We start from the raw sequence: 19,491 nt of genomic DNA, 5'->3' as shown, positions 1-19,491 counted from the left end.
GGTATGCCTTAAAGAGGGTAGTGGCGGGTCCTCATGTTTTTCGGCGTTCTGACTGAGTTCGGTTTTTTCGCTCAGAGATGGTGAACCTCACTGTCATGCGCAGGAGGAAGACTTCGTCGGCCGCATCATCCCATTCGTCGGCCGCGGCGAGGGTTGGTTCGAGGGAGACCCCGGTGGACGTCGAGGCCGGTCTCCCGCGGAAGAGGGCGAGGGTTTCCTCGGGGGAGGTCTCTGGAGAGGTCACGGTCCAGACGGCGGGGTCCATCACTTGACCGGCGAGCCATGCTGGGGGGAGCCCCGGGAGATGCGAAGCGGGTACCAGTAGGGATGCCGCGGTGGAGGCTCCCCGAGGGCCCTCCGTCCGTGACCTTTGTTGTCTGCCGACCGGGAGGGAGGATGAACCCTACCAGATGCGGGTGGTGGGCAGTCTCCCACGGGGCGAGGCTTCCGATCCACTGGTGGCCCGCTGGCAGGGCCTCACCCGGGGCAGTCGGGTGTGGGCCGAGGGGGATTCAGCCGCCGAGTTTGTCCGCGGGGGGCTTCATCCCGACATAGCTCGGGATTTGTATACGTTGCCCTCCGAGGTCCTCCTCGGCAAGTTTGCTAAGTCACTATTATGGGTGAGTGTTATCCCGCTCCTTTACTTACGTGTGCCCGGATAGTTTTTTGACTCGTTTGTCTGCAGGGCAATCATTACGCCACGGCGCTGATGGACCGCGTTCATGACACGGGGCGAGTCATCGCTGCCATGAGTGGCCGTAACGCCGAGCTCCGGAAATAGGTGGACGAGCTTCGCGCCGGGGGGGGGGGGGGTCTCGAGGCGATCGCGGCGGCTAAGCAGCGCGTCGCGGATTTGGATGCGGAGGCAATGCGCCTTCAATCCAAACTTCAGGCGTCTGAGGCACGAAGTATGGAACTTCATATGCATCTGAAGGCGTCTGTGGCCGAAGCTCGCTCGGCGCAGGCGGATTCACTGGAGTTGATCCGCTGCCTAGAAGAGGCGCGCGCCGAGGCACGGGGGGCTTCCGAGGCCCTTGACGCCGAGGTCCGTCAAAGGCCGGAAAAGGACAAGAAATTGATCGAGGACTACAAAGCTTCCTCGGGCTTTCAACTTGGCCTTGTTCGGACTGGGCGGGTCTCGTACGAATACGGGTACCGGATTGCCCTTGCCCGTTTTAAGGGGCGCTACCCTGACCTGGAGATCACGGAAGACCCCTTCGACTCCTTTCCTGAGGACATGGGTGTCGACATGCCGGAGGAGGTGCCTTTTGACGACAGCCCCGACGCTCCTGAATAAGTGTTGTCGCATCTGTACTTTTCCTTTGTTTGTCTTGTCGCTTGGAAGTTTTGACATGTAATGGGTTTCTTGAATGAACGCAGTCTTTTTCCCCAATTTGTCTGCTTGTGTCTTTTGATGTTGCAATACAATTCTGTCTCTTAGTCAAGTCTCTGCTCACGGGAAGAACTTTTTGAGGTTTTGCGCGTTCCAAGTCCTTGGCAAGGGGCGGCCCATCATCGTCGCGAGTCGAAACGTACCGACCCTGACAACTTCAGTCACCCGGTAAGGGCCTTCCCAATTGGGAGCCAACTTACCACGCGCTCCGGTCGGATCGCTGACCTCGGTCCTCCGGAGGACTAGGCGCCCAGTTTGATGGGTCGGGGTCGTACCTTTCGGTTGTAGACCCTCACGACCGCTCTCTTATAAGAGAGGGGTTTTAAGTGTGCGTCGGCACGCTGCTCCTCCAGCAGGTCGAGGGCGGCTTGAAGTCCTTCGTTCGAGACTTCCTCGTCATAGCTTCCTGTCCGAAGGGTGGCAATGGCTACCTCGGGCGGAAGGACAGCTTCGGTTCCGAACACGAGGCTGTAGGGGGATTCTCCAGTCGCGGTCTTGGGAGTGGTGCGTAGCGACCATAAGACGCTCGGGAGTTCGTCCGTCCAAGCCGATCGGGCAGCGGACACTCCTCTTTTGAGCCCGTCTAGAATGGACCGATTGGTCACCTCTGCTAATCCGTTCGTCTGAGGGTAGGCCACCGAGCTGAACCTTAGCTGGATTCTGTGGTTCGTACAGAACTCTTGAAACCTTCTGCCGATGAACTGGGGCCCGTTGTCTGTGATGATGGTTTTGGGCAAGCCGAACCGAGTCACCAGGTTCTTCCACACGAACTTTTCTATTTGTCGTTCCGTGATCATCGCCAGTGGTTCGGTCTCAACCCACTTTGTGAAATAATCCACACCTAGGACGATGTATTTTCACTATCCCGAGGCTGGGGGGAAAGGACCGAGCAGGTCCAGCCCCCATTGCACGAACGGCCATGCATAGTCGATGGGGGTGAGCGGGACCGCGGGCTGCCGGGGTGTGCGGGCGTGTTCTTGGCACGAACTACACCGTTGCACGTGGGCCTTCGCATCCTGGCGCATGGTCGGCCAGTAGTAACCTTGGCGAAGTATTTTGTGTGCCAGGGTTCGCCCGCCGATGTGTTCCCCGCAGATTCCGTCATGGACCTCAGCCAGAACCATCCGAGCTTCGTCGGGCTCCAAGCATCGTAGGAGGGGGTATGTGAAAGACCGCTTGTAAAGCCGTCCACTCACCTCGGTATACCATGCGTGCGTGCGACGCAGGAGCCGAGCCGCCGCTTCGTCGGGCGGAAGAGTCCCGTCCCATTTGAAGCGCAACAATTCTTGTACCCAGGTGGTAGGCACGCCGCTCGAGGTTGCCTTCGCGACTTCGATGGCACGGGCAGGGAGCTCCTCGACTTCGGGCCCAGCTTCTGGGGCCGGCTTTGATGCTAGCTTAGCTAGCGTGTCGGCTCACCCATTCTCTCCCCTCGGGATACTAGACAATGCAAAATGAGGGAACTTGGCGGTCAGGTTCATTACCTGTGCCAGGTACTTGGCCATGATCGGGTCCCGAGCCTCGTATCCCCCATTGAGTTGCTCGGCTACCAGTTGCGAGTCAGTGAGGACGCGGATGGCGACCACCTGCATCTCGAGGGCCAGCCTGAGTCCTGCTAGGAGCACCTCGTATTCCGCCTCGTTGTTAGTGGCCTGGAACCCGAAGCGGAGGGAACATTCGAACGACCGCCCGTCGGGAGCTTGCAACACCAGCCCCGCGCCGGCACCTTTTGAGTTGGCCGATCCATCGACGTGCAGGACCTAAGCCTCAGGAGGTTGTTCGAGATCCTTGTCCCCGATCTGGGTTAATTCTGCGATGAAGTCGGCCACGGACTGGGCTTTGATAGCGGTCCTGGGCACATATTGTATGTCATGCTCGCCGAGATCCACCGCCCATTTGAGGAGCTCAGCGAGGCGAATTTGCGCAGCGTATTTGCGCAGCGTATTTGGCAGCGTGGCGAACGTCTTGGCCAGATCGGCCAGGTGGGCTCCCGCCTCTTGGCTTTTGACAATCATGTCGTCGACGTAAACTTTCATGTTCCGCCCGATCTGGTGGGCGAACATCTTGTTTACCGTTCTCTGGTATGTAGCCCCGGCGTTCTTCAATCCGAAGGGCATGACCTTGTAGAAGTAGACCCCCTGATCGGTGAGGAAGGTCGTATGCTCTTGGTCTTCGGGTGCCATTCTGATCTGGTTGTATCCCGAGAAGGCGTCCATGAATGAGAGGAGGGCGTGTCCGGCCGTGGCGTCGACCAACTGGTCGATTTTTGGAAGGGGATAGCAATCCTTCGGGCATGCATTATTAAGACTGGTGTAATCAACACACATCCTCCAGCTTCCATTAGCTTTCTTGACGAGGACTACATTGGATAGCCATTGTGGGTGTCTGGCTTCTTCTATGAAGTCCGCTGCCAAAAGTCGGCCTACTTCTTCCCGTATGGCCAGCTGCCGATCAGGGGCCTGTCGTCTAGGTTTTTGTTTTACCGGGTGGGCGTCGGGTGAAATGTTGAGGTGATGCTGCGCTACCTCCGGGTCGACGCCCGTCATGTCAGAGGGCGACCAAGCGAAGACGTCGGCATTCTTCTGTAGGAGGCCGACGAGTTGTCTTCGTTCTTGCTCGGGTAGCCCTGACCCGATCCTAACCGTCTGCTCCGGCCGATCTTCTAGCAGCAGCACATCGATGGTGGACCCCCTCGGCTCAGGATGGGAGGCTGGCTTCTTCGCCTCACGGGGGTCCGCCAACGGTGGTTCGATCCTGGCCCTCTTGGGAAGCGAAACGATGGCTAGGTAGCAACGCCTGGATTCTCGGGGACTTCCTGCGACCTCTCCGATCCCGGCATGGGTCAGGAACTTCACAGTTTGGTAGTAGGTCGAGACAACAGCTCTGATTTTGTTGAGGGTCGGCCGGCCGAGAATGGCGTTATATGCAGCGGGAAGGTCGATTACCAGGAAGGTGGTCATCACCGTCTTCGACCTCGGCGGGGCTCCCAGGGTCAATGGTAAAGTGATCGCCCCCAGCAGCGAGATTCAATCACCGGTGAATCTGGTGAGTGCCGAGAACATCGGCTTCATGTTATCTCCGGATAAGCCGAGCTTTTGGAAGGCGTCGAAGTAGAGTATGTTGGCCGAGCTCCCGGTATCGACCATGATCCTTCTTACTTGCGCATTGGCTATTCTGGCCGATATCACGAGCGCGTCGTCATGCTCGGTTTGTTCGGATGCCTCGGCCGGGAAGGTGATGTTAGGCTCGGGCCCGTGCCTGGGAGCTTCGGCCGGAGCGGCTCTGGCGTACGCCTTTCTTCTGGTCATAGAATCCCCGCCAGATGAGGGGCCGCCAGCTATTACGTCGATGTGTCATTCAATGGGACCCTCCGGGCATGGTGAAAGTTCCTTGTCCGGTCGGAGGTACTGACCGAGGTGTCCCCTACGAATGAGCTCCTCGATCTGCCTCTTTAGCTCCCGACACTATTCAGTGTCATGCCCATGTTGCCGGTGGAAGCGGCAGTACTTCGATTGGTCCGCCAGCGCCCGCGGATTCCTCATCGGGTAAGGTTCATTGAGCAGTCCCTTTTCCCTTATGTGGAGGAATATTTCCGTTCGGGATGAGTTCAAGGCTGGGAGAGGGGGCCTCGATGTCGGCGGGTCGGATCTGTCCAACCTATGCCGAGACGCAGCGGGTTGTTGCTGCCGGGGCAACTCCGTCTTGACCCTCTTGTGCTCTTCGCGCTTCCCGGCCATCCATGTCTCTACGACGACGAACTAGCTCGCCCGCTGGAGCATCTCGGGTACCGTCGTGGGGGGTCGCTCCACCAGAGACCAGAAGAACCTGGAGGGCCGCAGGCCTATCATGAACGCCTGCATCAATAGAGAAGGGTGAGCGTCTGAGAGTCCTCGGATCTGCGTTGTAAAATGGTTTACGAAGTGGGAGAGGGGCTCGTCCTCCCTTTGGTGGAGTCCGAGGAGCAACGCCACGGACGGCTTCGGATGGGGCGTAGGCCAGGAAGTTGAGCTTGAAGTCTCGGGCGAGCTGGTCGAAGGAAGAGATGGTCCCGGTCTTCAGGCCGTTGTACCATGCGCGGGCCGGTCCCCTTAGGGTCGTTGGGAACGCCCTGCACATCAAGGCGTCAAAAGTCCCATATAGCGCCATTTGGGCGCGAAACGCGGCCACGTGATCCGCGGGGTCAGCGGTGCCGTCATAGGCGTCCAGGGATGGGAGCCGGAAGTGTGGTGGAATCACTTGATCTTGTATTTCGGGTGCGAACGGTGATCCTTGGTATCCGTCCGCCCCGAACTCCCCCTTTGACCTGTGAACCTCCTATTGTACTTCGTCGAGGCGTTGATTGAAGAGGCGCAACTGGGCTTGCAGGGCGTTCGTCGAGTCAGCGGGTGGCACCTCAGGCTCTGGGCGGCTCGACGTGCCTTCCGCCTCTCGGTCTCCAAGCTGGGCCGTTCGGTTTCGAGGTGAAATTGGGTGCTTAGGGAGTGGCGCACGCGTCCGGGCGGGGGGCTCACGCTATTGCAAAGGCTGGGTTACATGTGGGGGCGTCGGCTAGGGGACGAGCGGGATGATAGTCTGCATCACGCCCGCCAGTGCTCGGACTTGGTGAGCGAGATCGTGGATGGCTTCGGGCGAAACAGGTCGCGGGCCAACGGGGACGTCGGGCGGCGACAAACCCGGGTCGTTGACCAGCCGCCAGTAGCGCTCCGATGTCGTGGCAGGGCGCTCGTCGCGGGGTTCATCCCGCAGGGGATGTTCTTCTGGGGTGTTGATCGGACGCGACCCCATGGTTGTGGGTTCGCCAGAGTGGATTTGCTGATCGCTCGACATTCGGGCCCTTCCTCTAGCGCCAAAATGTTGCGGGAAACAATTGTATGCCATGGCCTCGGGGCCGACGCGGCTTGGTTTGGATCCGAATGTGCGGGGATCCAGTGCGGCGCTCCTCGGGGCAGTCGTGGTGGCCGGTCACGGTGGTCCGGATGGAATGTAACGTGGGGGTGAAGCCTCACCGCTGCGTCGGGAAGGTGCGACCTCGCCTTCGTTCCTGCACACAGGTCGGGTCGGAAGCTCGGCCCGACCCCTCCGACGATCAAGTCAGATGATGTGGAAGGGAGTTTTTCTCGTGAAGAAGTGTCCTCCCGTTTTGTTTAGAACTCGGGGGTATTTATAGGGTAGTTTAGCGTTACCTGATGTGCCTGCCTGCGGGAGGTAGGATCGTACCTCTGATGGCGTCTGACATTGCTATTGACGTTGTGTGGAGAACCGGACTGCCGCAGGGTATGGGCGAGGGTCGGTCGTCGTCCTCCTCTGCCTCGGTCAAGCGCGCGGGGTCAGAAGTCGTTGCCTGAGAGCGGATGATATCAGCGCGTGTCGAGTCAGCGTTATTGCCCTCCTCCTCGGATAGAGTGGCGCCCAGTGAGACCGACTTCGTGACACGTCATGTCGCCATTATTACCCCTATCACATGTGATTGGTTTGTTGAGCACTTATAACTAGCAAACCCAATTCCTTAAGTTCATGGAACCTCAAGGACAAGGCTGATTTGAAGAGGGCAAGTTTGATAGGACCCTGGCAGGGTTGGGTCCTACTCAACCAAGAAGTAGCTAACAAAAAACCTATGAAATTATAATAAACCCCACCTAGCCATCTCTATCCTATATAGAAGAGTGGCTATGATTTATATTTGGGCCTTTGGGCTTCCTAGCCACTGCCCCCCTTTTACTGGACCAGTCAACTAGGGTTGAGGGCAAAAGGGAGAACTCACTTAAGAAGAAACCCCTAGGGCTAGGGTTTGGAGCCCTATATATCATGTAACCTCCATCTCTTCGAGAATAAGATCTATCTACAATTGTAGTCATTTGACCAACTTCTAGGAGGGTGGAACCCCTATAGCGTTCCAAGGGTTGATCCCCCTCAAAGATCAATCTATATAGAATTTCTCTAGGGTTCTATAAGTTTTTAGGAGTATTGTCGCAGCCCTACTATGTGAATCACCACTAGAGAGGAGAACGTTTGACCTCATTCGCCCTCTCCTAGAGATCTGCAGAGATTCAGGGATATATGATTTCCCTAAGTAACACAATCTTTCATTTATACAGTTTTAAATTACGCGGATTTTTGCGCACCAATCTTTGCACGATGATGAACATATCTTTGGGAAATTGGGGGTTTTGTTTTCTATTCTTCCGCTACGCATGTGATGTCAACCCCCAAGATTTCCCAACAAGGACTGTAGGATTTCAGGGATATATGATCTTCTCAAGTAAAATACTATCTCACATGTGGTTTTTAATTTCGTGAATTTTACGTACCAATCTTCGTACAATGACGAACACTTTTTTTGGAAATTTGGGTTTTTCTATTTTCTATTCTTCCACTGCGTATGTGATATCACCCCTAGATTTCTCTACACTTTTTAATGGGCAAAGATCAACTACCCTTGTTATAACCCTTTCTCCTTTCAACAGGCTCAGGAGAGAACTTTCGCACCTTTCTTTTACAAAAGACCTCGCTCCTCCCTTAGAAGACTTCTAATTCTAGAAGGAAGAGATTCAACAATTCAAGATAGATTAAAACTCTTTTCTTACAAGAATTCTTTTTCCTTTCTACTTTTTTTCTTGCTATACTAAGCAAAAATGAGTGGTATATACTCCAAATGACTTCAGAAATGGAGCCAAAAATTTGAATTCCAAGGTTTTCGGGATCGTCGGTACCACTATTTGCATTGGGTGAGACCATCGCCTACCACCCTCTGCACCGATGGTACCACCACCTAGTTTGGGTGGTACCATCGCCTAACATAGTTTGGGAGACTGTGTTTGGGCAATACCATTGCTAATTTGGGTGATACCACCGCTTAACACTAGCGATACCACCGTTGGGTCTTCCGGAGTTGTACACTTCGTACGTTCCAGCTCATAGGTGGTTCTACCACCTGGTCTAGTGGTGCCACCGCCTAACCCAACTATAGGTCACTAAATGGGCCTTCCAATAGGCCTAAATCAACCTTGATTCAGGCCCAACGAGCCCCTAATTGAGTTCGCATAGTTACACCCAAAACTAACTCAATTAAGACCTAAACTACTTCGATCAAGATACAACCAATTACAAACATGAATTATGTGTTGTCCAGTATGTCATTAGTTCATTCGGTACTTCGTCCGAACCTTTGGTGCATCATCCTTTCTTTCGGGGTATTGTTCGATTTATTAGCATGTTGACCTCCTGCAATATCTAATATTCTATGGGCAATGTCTGATCCTTCTAGCCCGATGCCCGAACTCACAGCACGAAATTTATCTTCCGACATGTCGACCAATCCTTTGGCCCGACGTCCAATCTTCTGACATGATCCATTCCGGCCCAACGTTTGATTCTCTTACTTCAATTGATTTATCTTTCCATGATCGAATTTAGTCATATGTCACTCAAACACTCATTAGATCATAACTTCATCAATTATTTTTATCATCAAAATCTGAGATTTAACAATCATAACATATCTGTGTACTTCCACACTACACATCATAGAAAATACGTACACACTCACATCATACGTCGTTATATATGTATGCACATAATATATTTCCATTGTAATTTATATATTTGTATGCTTATGTAATGTATACATTAACATTAACTTTATGCCAAGCTCATAAAAATCATATCATTTGAAATATATTTTCTAAAATATATTATGAATATGATAATTTATATGACCACTATTTTATAGAAAATTAAACTTATACTTAATGATTTAACTCAAAATGAAGATGCTAGTAAAAAATCATGTTCCTTAATAATCGAGTATGCTATGAGCGATAAACCTATCGATTTTAGAGCATAAGATCATCTGATACTTCAATTAAGAACCTTATCTCTTAAATTATTATTTTAAAAATTCATAGCAATAATTCATAAAAATTTTAATAAAATCCCTTCTTAAATGGACTATACTTAACTAAAATTTATCTAAATTTTACTATAATTGTTTTAACAATTCACTATTATCAAATGAACTAGTTTGTTTCAATAAAATTAATGTACAATTTTGTAAAATAATTTTATTTCACTATTCTAGCTGACATCTTGAATTATCATGAAATTTTACTAAAAACTAGGAGATATATAAAACTAAAAATACATCAAATTTTAGTTTAAAATAAAATCATTTGGAGGCTAAACAATTTTCTTAATTCAACTACTAACACATATTCTATTATAGTAAGATTAGGTTAGAACTAAATACTAGAGATTTTAAGTATCTTAGATTTTGACACTCATAACTCTATACCCCAATCTTATATTAAAGTCATACTATAGGCTTTAGAAACATAAGAGATTCATATAAAATATATTTAAAAATTAAAGATTAATTCAAAGCATAAGTTACTCAAAAGCAACTGAAAAAATTAGTTTATAATCTTTAAGATTGAAATCCTATCTATATTAAGGAAAGAATTGAGCTTTTCTTATGTTAATCTTCCTTGAAGCTGGGGTTTTCTAGCCTTTATGAAGATATGATAAAAAGCTGACAAAACTATTGAAGAATGAGAGAAAATGTCATAGGTTATTAGGTGAGTAAGAAGGATGAAACCAAAGAGGCACTTAAGAGGTTACTCGAGGTCTATAGTTCAATCTTATTATGCCTCATTTTAAGATTTTTTTTTTATCTTTTCTTCTTTTACTAGTATAATTTTAAATCCGAACCCTTCCCAGCAGTACTTCACATTTATCTTTTCCCATTAGATTGATGACATAACCGCATCGATTAACAAACTTCGAACTGCCCCAAGGCCCGGCGTTTTGGTCTCACTTTCCCGGGGCCCACCAGTTTGCTCCTTCAAACATCAATGTGAGTGTGCTTCTTGCACAACCACCGCCCAAAAGGACAATGAAAAGAGAGAACCATTTCTTTGAGCGAGAGAGAGAGAGACAGAGAGAGAGAGAAGGGGGGGGGGGGGGGCGGTGGGCGAGCGTAGAATGTGCGCCACCTTCGAGAACGAGTATTGGGCGGTCTTCGAGGTCAATAATGGCCCGCCGGCGACGCTGACCGCTACCCCGTGGGGCACCCTTCCCTCCTGCGTACCCCGCAGCGATCTTCCCTTCTACTTGGTTGCGTCGGCCGGAGAAGTGCTGTTGGCTTCCCACTGTAACAAGACGACTGCAGATGGAAAGATCGTCGACAGCACCCGTGTCTTCAGGTTCGACCCTGGCGACATAGGCAGGCCGGCGGTGGCCGTGGAACTGGAGGATATCGGGGATCGTATCTTGTTCAAATAACGTACTTTTAGTTCTTTTATGGCAATTGATCATTTTACTATTTATATTAATGTTAGTTGACCATGACCATTGCTTACGTATCAAAACTATTTTTAGTAAGACATATTCCTTTATAGTGAGTCATATTATTTATTAATTCTTTTTTATTCATAAAATATTTCAAGTAATTCCTTGCAAGGAAAGGAAGTTTGAAAAGAGTCAAGTAATTCCTTGCAAGGAAAGGAAAGGTCATTGCTCTGCTTTTTTTACCGCTTTCATTTTGTCCATCGATCAATTAGAGTTCGAAGTATGACTGGAAGACGTTCCTATAAACAATTGCAGGCAAAAATGAGCATTGAAATCGTGATTGGTGGAATAACTGAGGCTGTCACTCCGATTTAAGATTAAACTAATCGAAATCAATCAAGAGAACCAACAACCGTTCCCTTCCCTCTTTCCCCCCCCACCCCCCCCCCCCCCCCCCCTTCCCTTTCCATCCAATCTCCCCCCCCCCCCCCCCCCCAACACGCGCGCCACGCTCCCCCCGCTCCCCCGCCGCGGCTCTCCGTACCATATCTCAACTGTTCCATAACCGTAAAAATAACAAAGCCGTTGGATGCCGTCAAGATGCTGAGGCGGACATCATCTAGATAGAGGTAGAGAGAGTGAGAAAGAGGGGACGCACAATGGCCGACCATGTCCCAAGAATAGCTATGTGGACAGGGCTTCGCCAGCATCTCGTCAAGCTCACCTCCCATTTCTTGAGAAGCGCCTCCGACTACATCCGCTTCCGCGCCGTCTGCAAGTGTTGGCGTTCCGCCGTCCTCCCCCGGCCCCGTCACCTCCCCGCTCAGCTCCCCTTCCTCCTCTACCTCTCTACCCCGGAACCAAGAAACAGTTCCGCCTTCTGCCTCGCCAACGCCTTTAATGGAAGCATGCGCCGCCTACCTCACACCACCAGCATGTATTGCATCGGCTCCTCTTACGGGTGGCTCATCCTCATCTCCGAAGTCACCTCCGCGGTCTCCCTCTTCAACCCCGTCACCGCCGAAGACATTCCTCTCCACCCTCCCATCATGCGTACTGCTCTTGTTCTACCAATCGGAGGACGGCATCGGATCTTACTTCATCAAAACGGACTACCCCAACATTCCGGTCGAGTCCAACGCCATCGTCGACAAGGCCGTCTTGTCCTCCGACCCTACCCTCGACCGGGACTTCGTGGCAATCGTCTTCCTCGACGGCATATACAAGCGCTGCTTTACCTGCCGCCCAGGGGACAGATCGTGGAAGGACAACGTCAACGAACCTTTCGATTATCTCCATTGGATTTTCCCAGGAGTGCCGCAGGTGTTCAACCTGACTGACGCCGTGCCCTACGGCGAGCGGAGGTTGTGCGCTGTCTACAATGACAAAAATTACTTAGCAGTCTTCGACGTCGACCCAGGCCCGCCGGGGAGGGCGACGATGATCGCATGGAACTCCATGCCGCCCTGCGTGCCGCGCGGTGGTTTACCCACCTACTTGATCGGGTCGGCTGGAGAACTACTCCTGGTTACCGAGTTCTACAAGAGGAGTGCAGCCAGGAAGAACACCAGGAGCTTCCGCGTCTTCAGGCTCGATCCAGGCGACGGAGACCGGCCAGCGAAGGCGATCGAAGTGCAGGACATCGGCGACCGTATGTTGTTTTTGATAACAGAGAGATTTTCTCTGATAAGAGAGAGATATTCTCAACTGCATGAGGAAATCTCTCTGTTATCAGTTAAAGAAATATCCTCTTTCACTATGTATAAATAGACTTCACATGATACTTGAAGTGTGCCTTTTGCTTTATCCTTATAATTTCATTCTTCATTCTCTCATTCTATCATGGTATCAGAGCGGCGTTCTCCTCTTTGAGTCTTTCAACCTCACCCATCAGCTTCACGTCAGGCTATGGAAGCTGCTGCTGCATCATCATCTTCCCACCTTTCATCACTGCCAGCGCCTCGTCACTGACCCTCTGCTCCAGATCTGCCAGATCTGCTCTGCTTCCGCGTGCTGGTCCATCGACCAGCTCCTGGCCTTCTCCCTCCAACGCCTCCGCCACCGCTATCCTCGACTCCGGCAACATTATCCTCACTGCTTCCGAGAGGACCTTCTAGGTGCAGGCCTCCCAGCAGCCAGCATCCTGCTCTGCCTTCGCAGAGACAAGCAGCCTTCGATCTGTAGTTGTCTTGCACAAAGCTGATCACGCCACTGGCTGCATCACTGCCCAGAGTCCCTCCTATAGAACTGTTGCATAGAAATCTACAGCTTTACACCATCTTGCATAGGTCTTTTCCTTCAACGAAGACCTTATTCTTTCACAGATCTTATTTGCCACAACCTCAGGTGACATTGATCTATACTAACACTTCTTTCTCCCTGATCATATCTTCCATATGTCATCATCATCTACCTCTGATGCTCCCATTACTGTTCCCGCAGGGAACCATAGTATCTTCCCACATACAAACCTTATCTCCATAAATGCAACAACCCTCATCCCCTTCAAATTATCCAACGGTGGTAACTACGCATCATGGCGTGCTCAATTCTCTAATATACTATTTGGCTATGATCTTCTAGGCTATGTCGATGGCTCTCTTCGTTGTCCACCAGCGATGCTCAACATCCCAGGCGCATCCGATCCAGTACCAAATCCGGATCACAAACTATGGTTACGCCAGGATCGCCTCATTCTTCAAGCAATTCAAGCCTCGGTCGCTGGATCCCTTGCCCCACTCATTTCTTCATGTGACACTGCTGCCGAAGCTTGGCGCAAGTTGCAAACCACCTTGGCCAATCGTTCTCGCACTCGCATTCTTAGTCTTCTATCCAGCCTCATGAAGATAAAACAAGAGGGAAGTAATATTGCTGATTATTTACATAACATAAAGGTTATCATCGATAACTTGGCCTTGGTAGGTCATTCCCTCAGTGATGAAGAAGTTACTGTTCATATCCTCAATGGCCTCGGAGACGAGTACAAGGAATTGGCAACAGCAATACGGGCGCGTGATTCACCAATCACATTCGAAGAACTTTTCGACAAGCTGATTGACTTTGAGATATATCTCAAGCGCGAGGACAAACCGCCAGGACCATCCATCACAGCTCAAGTCACTCAAAAAAGGAGGGGCAATTCGTATAACAAGATTGTCAACAAAGGTTTGACCAAGACACCTTCTGAACCTGTGAGCTCCAAACCAACTATTCCTCCTCCTCATCCTCAACATTCCAATCACAACAACCAAGGTGGCTTCTTCAATCATCCGCAGTCCTGGCGCCCTCACTACACAAACCAACAAAGAATTGTTTGCCAACTATGTGATAAAGTCGGTCACTCTGCAAAGGTCTGTCGATCTCGACCCAGACTTCCTGCTCAATCACATTGGCCTCAAGCAAATCTCACGACTACTCCAACGACCAGTGATCATAATTGGATTGTGGACTCTGGCGCATCCCACCACATCACCTCAGATCTCTAGAACTTGTCCATCCACAACAACTATGGTGGCACTGAGGACATCATCATCGGTGACGGTAAAGGAATTCCTATTACTCATACGGGTTCTACATTGCTTAATTCACCTACCACAACCTTTACACTTGATGATGTTTTATGGGCACCTTACATTAAACGAAATCTCATTTCCGTTTCTCAATTTTGCAAACAAAATAATACCTCCATTGAATTATTTCGTAACTCTTTTCTTGTTAAGGATTTGAGCACGGGGGCATCATTGGTCCAAGGCCAAAGTAAGGACAATGTTTATGAATGGCCGTCACTTCCACAAATAAAACAGCCCACTGCTTACTCCTCCGTTGCAGCTTCAATCGATGTGTGGCATCGTCGTCTCGGTCATCCCTCTCTCCCTATCCAAAATAAATTACTTTCTCGTTATTCTCTTCCTACTCTTACAAATAATAGGGTTGCCACTTATTGTGATGCTTGTCTTCATAATAAAAGTCATAGACTTCCTTTCAGTGTTTCCTCTATATCATGTTCTAAACCATTTGAAATTATTTATACTGATGTTTGGGGCTCTGCTCCTGTCACTTCTTTTGACAAGTTTAGCTTTTATGTTATTTTTGTCGACTATTTTACTAAATACACATGGCTATATCCTCTTCGTCATAAATCAGAAGTTTCAAAAGTCTTTACCAACTTTAAAAAGCTAGTTGAAAACTTTTTTCAGTCTACAATTAAAACAGTCTACTCTGATGGTGGAGGTGAATTTCAAGCCCTCACATCCTACCTCTCAACTTGTGGCATCCAACACCTTAAGTCACCCCCACACACTCCTCAACTAGTTGGCTCTGCTGAACGTAAACATCAACATATCGTAGAAACTGGTCTCACACTTCTACATCAAGCCTCCATGCCACCAACTTTTTGGTCTGCCGCCTTTCAAACTGCTGTCTACCTTATTAATCGTTTGCTCACTCCAGTTCTTCAATACTAGTCTCCATTTGAAAAACTATTTTCTAAATCCCCAAACATTCAAAAACTTAGAATATTTGGTTGTTTATGTTATCCGTGGCTACGTCCCTATGCCCCACACAAGTTAGCGCCAAGATCTAAAGCTTGCATCTTCATAGGATATTCTCTTGAGCATAATGCCTTTCGGTGCTACGAACCACAATCTCAAAAAGTCTTTATTTCATGGCATGTTGTTTTTGTTGAATCTGCCTTTCCATTTCAAAACCATGAATCTCCTACCATTCATAACACTCCAACAAATATTCATTCCTGGAGTATACCCTCAAACGAACCTCCTCCCACACCATCCAGTCCTATTGTTGAAGATCCACACTCTTTTGTTCTCCCGGTTCAACAACTCTCCACTCCCCCCATTCCTTCTCCCCTCCCTTCTTCACAAGTATCCCCTACCACTGAAGTCGTATCCTCAGAAACACAACAACTTTCTTTACCTAGTGCCATCGATGTATCTCAACCTCTCTTGCATCCTGTCGATGCCTCTCCACCACTCTTACCAATAACACAACCTGCAGTTCCTAGCCATCCAATGACAACACGCTCAAAAAGTGGTATCTTTAAACCACGTCAGGTTCTCGACCTCCATACTATCACCAATTCTTCTCTTGAGACCAGTGAACCCACCACAATTACTCAAGCACAAAAATCTTCACATTGGCGTCAAGCTATGTGTGAAGAATATGATGCTCTTATACATAACTCCACATGGACTCTTGTACCCTCTCATCCTGCACAAAATATCATCGGGTGTAAATGGGTATTCCGAATTAAGCGAAACCCCGACGGGTCCGTTGCTCGATATAAAGCACGATTAGTAGCCAAAGGGTTTCATCAATGACCTGGAGTTGATTTTACAGAGACTTTTAGTCCTGTAGTTAAACCCACAACAATTCGGCTTATTCTAAGTTTGGTCATCTCCAGAGGTTGGAACTTACGACAACTGGACGTTAACAATGCCTTTTTACAGGGGACTCTAACTGAAGATGTCTTTATGCAGCAACCCCCTGGCTTTATTCATCACCAGTATCCGAGACATGTTTGCAAATTACAAAAAGCCATTTATGGTCTCCGTCAAGCTCCCAGAGCTTGGTATACTGAACTTGGATCGTTTCTGATATCAATTGGCTTCATCAACTCCAAGTCTGACACCTCTTTATTCCTCCGACAACATCATGGCAATACAATATATCTTCTAGTTTATGTAGATGATATTATTGTTACAGGCAATGATCCCTTGGAGGTTCAGACATTTTTAAATCAATTGGCTGATCGATTCTCCCTCAAAGACTTAGGACCATTGAGCTACTTTCTGGGAATGGAAGCAACATTTACATCCTCCGGTCTCTTTCTCTCTCAAAGAAAGTATATTCAAGACTTATTATCAAAGACAAATATGCAGGATGCAAAAGTAGTTGCTACTCCTCTCTCTACTGGTGAATCACTCAAATTATGTGATGGCAGCCCTACCACAGACTCAACTCAATACCGGCAAGTACTTGGCTCCTTACAATACTTGGCTCTCACCCGTCCAGATATCTCATTTGCAGTCAATAAATTGTCTCAATACATGCACCAACCTTCTGCTATACATTGGTCTGCGGTTAAACGAATTTTGCGATATCTTAAAGGGACCCTTGATCATGGTCTCTTTCTCCGCAAAACCACTCAACTTCATCTCCATGCCTTTGCTGATGCTGATTGGGCGGGAAACTTTGATGATAGAACCTCCACGTCAGGATATGTCATCTTTCTTAGGTCTAATCCAATCAACTGGAGTTCTAAGAAGCAAAAGACAGTGGCCCGGTCTACAACTGAAGCTGAATATCGTGCTATTGCTACCACTACTACTGAACTCAACTGGATCACAAATCTCCTCAAGGAACTCAAAGTCAGCTTTACTCATACTCCCACAATATATTGTGACAATGTTGGAGCTACCTACTTATGTGTCAATCCAGTGTTCCACTCGCGCATGAAACACATCGCCATCGACTTTCACTTCGTGCGAGATCAAGTTGTCAGACATCAACTTCGTGTCTCTCATGTCCATACGGCTGATCAACTTGCAGACTCACTCACGAAGCCTCTAGCACGCAAACTATTTTTGTTTCATCGATCCAAGATCGGTATCCTTGATAGGAGCTCGATCTTGCGGGGACATGATAACAGAGAGATTTTCTCTGATAAGAGAGAGATATTCTCAACTGCATAACAGATGAGATTTCCTCAACTGCATGAGGAAATCTCTCTGTTATCAGTTGATACTACTTGAAGTGTGCCTTTTGCTTTATCCTTATAATTTCATTCTTCATTCTCTCATTCTATCAGTTTTTGGGTACGAGCCATTCGGTGTGCGTCGCCGGCAGGGGACTTCCCAGGGTTCCTGGGGAATGCCATCTACTACGTGAAGGAAGAGAAGATGAGTTTGGAGGGGGAAGATACCCTGGTGTCGACCGTGAGCGTGGTCAACCTGGAAAATGGTGAGATCACGGAGGTTATCGATTCCGGCGGGTCTGAGCCGGATGAGCTCGAGTGGCTGTCGGACCGGTTGGACATCCCCTGGTGAGTGGCCCCCAATCTTGGCAGGGGGCAACAACCAGAGATTGCTGACGTCTTTGTGCTCTTTAGGCGTCGAGGTTAGCAAGGCAAGTTGAGACTCGGTGTGCTCTGGATCGAGGGTCAATTCATTGTGCTATGACGTGACTCGACTCACTATATTTCCATGTCGCTAGTCAAAGTAAAAGTCAGCGTCGTCATCGCCCCGTGTGCTATCGAGGAGACTCATCTTGCCACGTCATCGGTCTACACAGAAGTCATGATCGTCGTTATCATTGCTTCCTCCTTTTGTTATCCGTACCACCTCGTAACTGTCACGGAACGGGGAAGCACACGCGATCATTTTCCCCTTCAAGAAACTACTAACCCAGGAAGAAGACTCCAAGAACATAAAAGGAAGGAAGGAGCCCCAGTTGCAGATATAGAGACCAGAGAGGAAGAGTAAGAGAAATAAAAGATACGCAGCCGACGAAGTCCCAAGAGAGGACATGTGGGCAAGGCTTTCTCCCCGGCTCGTCAAACTCACCTCCCACTTTCTGACGAGTGCCGCCGACTACCTTAGCTTCCGGGCCGTCTGCAAGCCGTGGCGCTCCGCCCTCCCCCTTCGGCCTAGCCACCTGCACACTCATCTCCCCTTCCTCCTCCTCCTCTCCCCCTCGGAACCAAGAATCCGCTCAGCCTTCCGCCTCTCGGCCGCCTCCTACTCCGGAAGCATTCGCCCGCTCCCTAACACCGTCAACAAGTTCTGCATCGGCTCCTCCTTCGGGTGGCTCATCCTCATCTGCGAGGCTTCCTCCGATGTCTCCCTCTTCAACCCCATCACCGCCGAAGAGATTTCGCTCCCCAGCCTCTCCACTCTCCCGGCCGACGTGCTGATCTCGTCCGCCCAATCCGACGACGGCGTCAGAATGTACACCGTCAAGACGGACTGCCACAATCTTCCGGTCGAGTCCGACGCCCTCGTCGACAAGGCTGTCTTGTCGTCCGACCCCACCCTCGACCGGGACTTCGTGGCCATCGTCTTCCTCAACGATGTGCACAAGAAATGCTTTTCGTGCCGACCAGATGACCCGTCGTGGAGGGCGAACGTCAACGGCCCTATCTTGGACCTCTATTTCTTTGCCCCCGGAATACGATTTCTGTTCCGTTTGGTCGACGTCGTGCCCTACGGCACGAGGAGGCTGTGCGCCGTCTACGATGACACTGAGATGTTGGGGATTTTCGAAGTCGATCCAGGCCCGCCGGGGAGGGTGACGATGATCGCATGTGATGTCATGCCTATCAGCGTGCCGCAGAATCGTTTACCCTCCTACTTGGTTCCGTCGGCCGGAGAACTGCTGCTGGTTACCGGGTGCTCCAAGAGGACTGCAGACGGGAGGGACATCGAGAGCTTCCGCGTCTTCTGGCTCGACCCAGGAGACTGGAACAGGGACGCGGAGGCCGTCGAGGTGGACGACATCCACCTCATCAGAGACCGCATCTTTTTCTTGGGCACCAGCCACTCGGTGTCGGTCGATGCTGGGGACTACCCGGGGTTCGAGGGGAACAACATGTACTTCGTGTACCGAGACGAGGTGACCGAGGAGGAGGAAGAGTCGGTGTTCAGCATCGGCTTGCTCAGGCTGGGAGACGGTGAGATCAGAGTCATCGCCGATTCGAACCAGGCTGAGGGGCAAAGGTTCGAGTGGCGGTCTGACGGGTCGGACGCGACTTGGTGGGTGTCCCCTAATCTTCGCGGCCGCTACGAGTAGACATCGAC

The 19,491-nt window shown here is 50.0% G+C and overlaps 2 protein-coding genes across 2 annotated transcripts; both read left to right on the top strand.

The window, feature by feature from the left end:
• Positions 1-11,337: 11,337 nt before the first annotated feature.
• Positions 11,338-17,742, top strand: LOC135679353 (uncharacterized). The gene is made up of 3 exons (XM_065193021.1): positions 11,338-11,673; positions 11,759-12,333; positions 17,505-17,742. Exons 1-3 carry the CDS (start codon positions 11,338-11,340, stop codon positions 17,740-17,742), a joined length of 1,149 nt encoding a protein of 382 aa, XP_065049093.1.
• A 478-nt stretch (positions 17,743-18,220) lies between these two features.
• On the top strand, positions 18,221-19,483 carry LOC103974959 (uncharacterized). The gene has a single exon (XM_009389865.3). The coding sequence runs from the start codon at positions 18,221-18,223 to the stop codon at positions 19,481-19,483; it is 1,263 nt and encodes a 420-aa protein (XP_009388140.3).
• Positions 19,484-19,491: the final 8 nt, after the last annotated feature.

The sequence above is a fragment of the Musa acuminata genome, chromosome BXJ1-1 (genome assembly GCF_036884655.1).
Source record: "Musa acuminata AAA Group cultivar baxijiao chromosome BXJ1-1, Cavendish_Baxijiao_AAA, whole genome shotgun sequence".
Lineage (NCBI taxonomy): Eukaryota > Viridiplantae > Streptophyta > Magnoliopsida > Zingiberales > Musaceae > Musa > Musa acuminata.
This window is presented reverse-complemented; position numbering and strand designations above follow the sequence as displayed.

Excerpts from the sequence above, each read along its gene's own strand:
- LOC135679353 (XM_065193021.1), top strand. The coding sequence starts at position 11,338 with ATGGCCGACCATGTCCCAAGAATAGCTATGTGGACAGGGCTTCGCCAG. Across the intron at positions 11,674-11,758 it reads TCTCCGAAGTCACCTCCGCG|GACGGCATCGGATCTTACTT; the intron begins GTCTCCCTCTTC and ends TACCAATCGGAG. Across the intron at positions 12,334-17,504 it reads CAGGACATCGGCGACCGTAT|TTTTTGGGTACGAGCCATTC; the intron begins GTTGTTTTTGAT and ends TCATTCTATCAG.
- LOC103974959 (XM_009389865.3), top strand. The coding sequence starts at position 18,221 with ATGTGGGCAAGGCTTTCTCCCCGGCTCGTCAAACTCACCTCCCACTTT.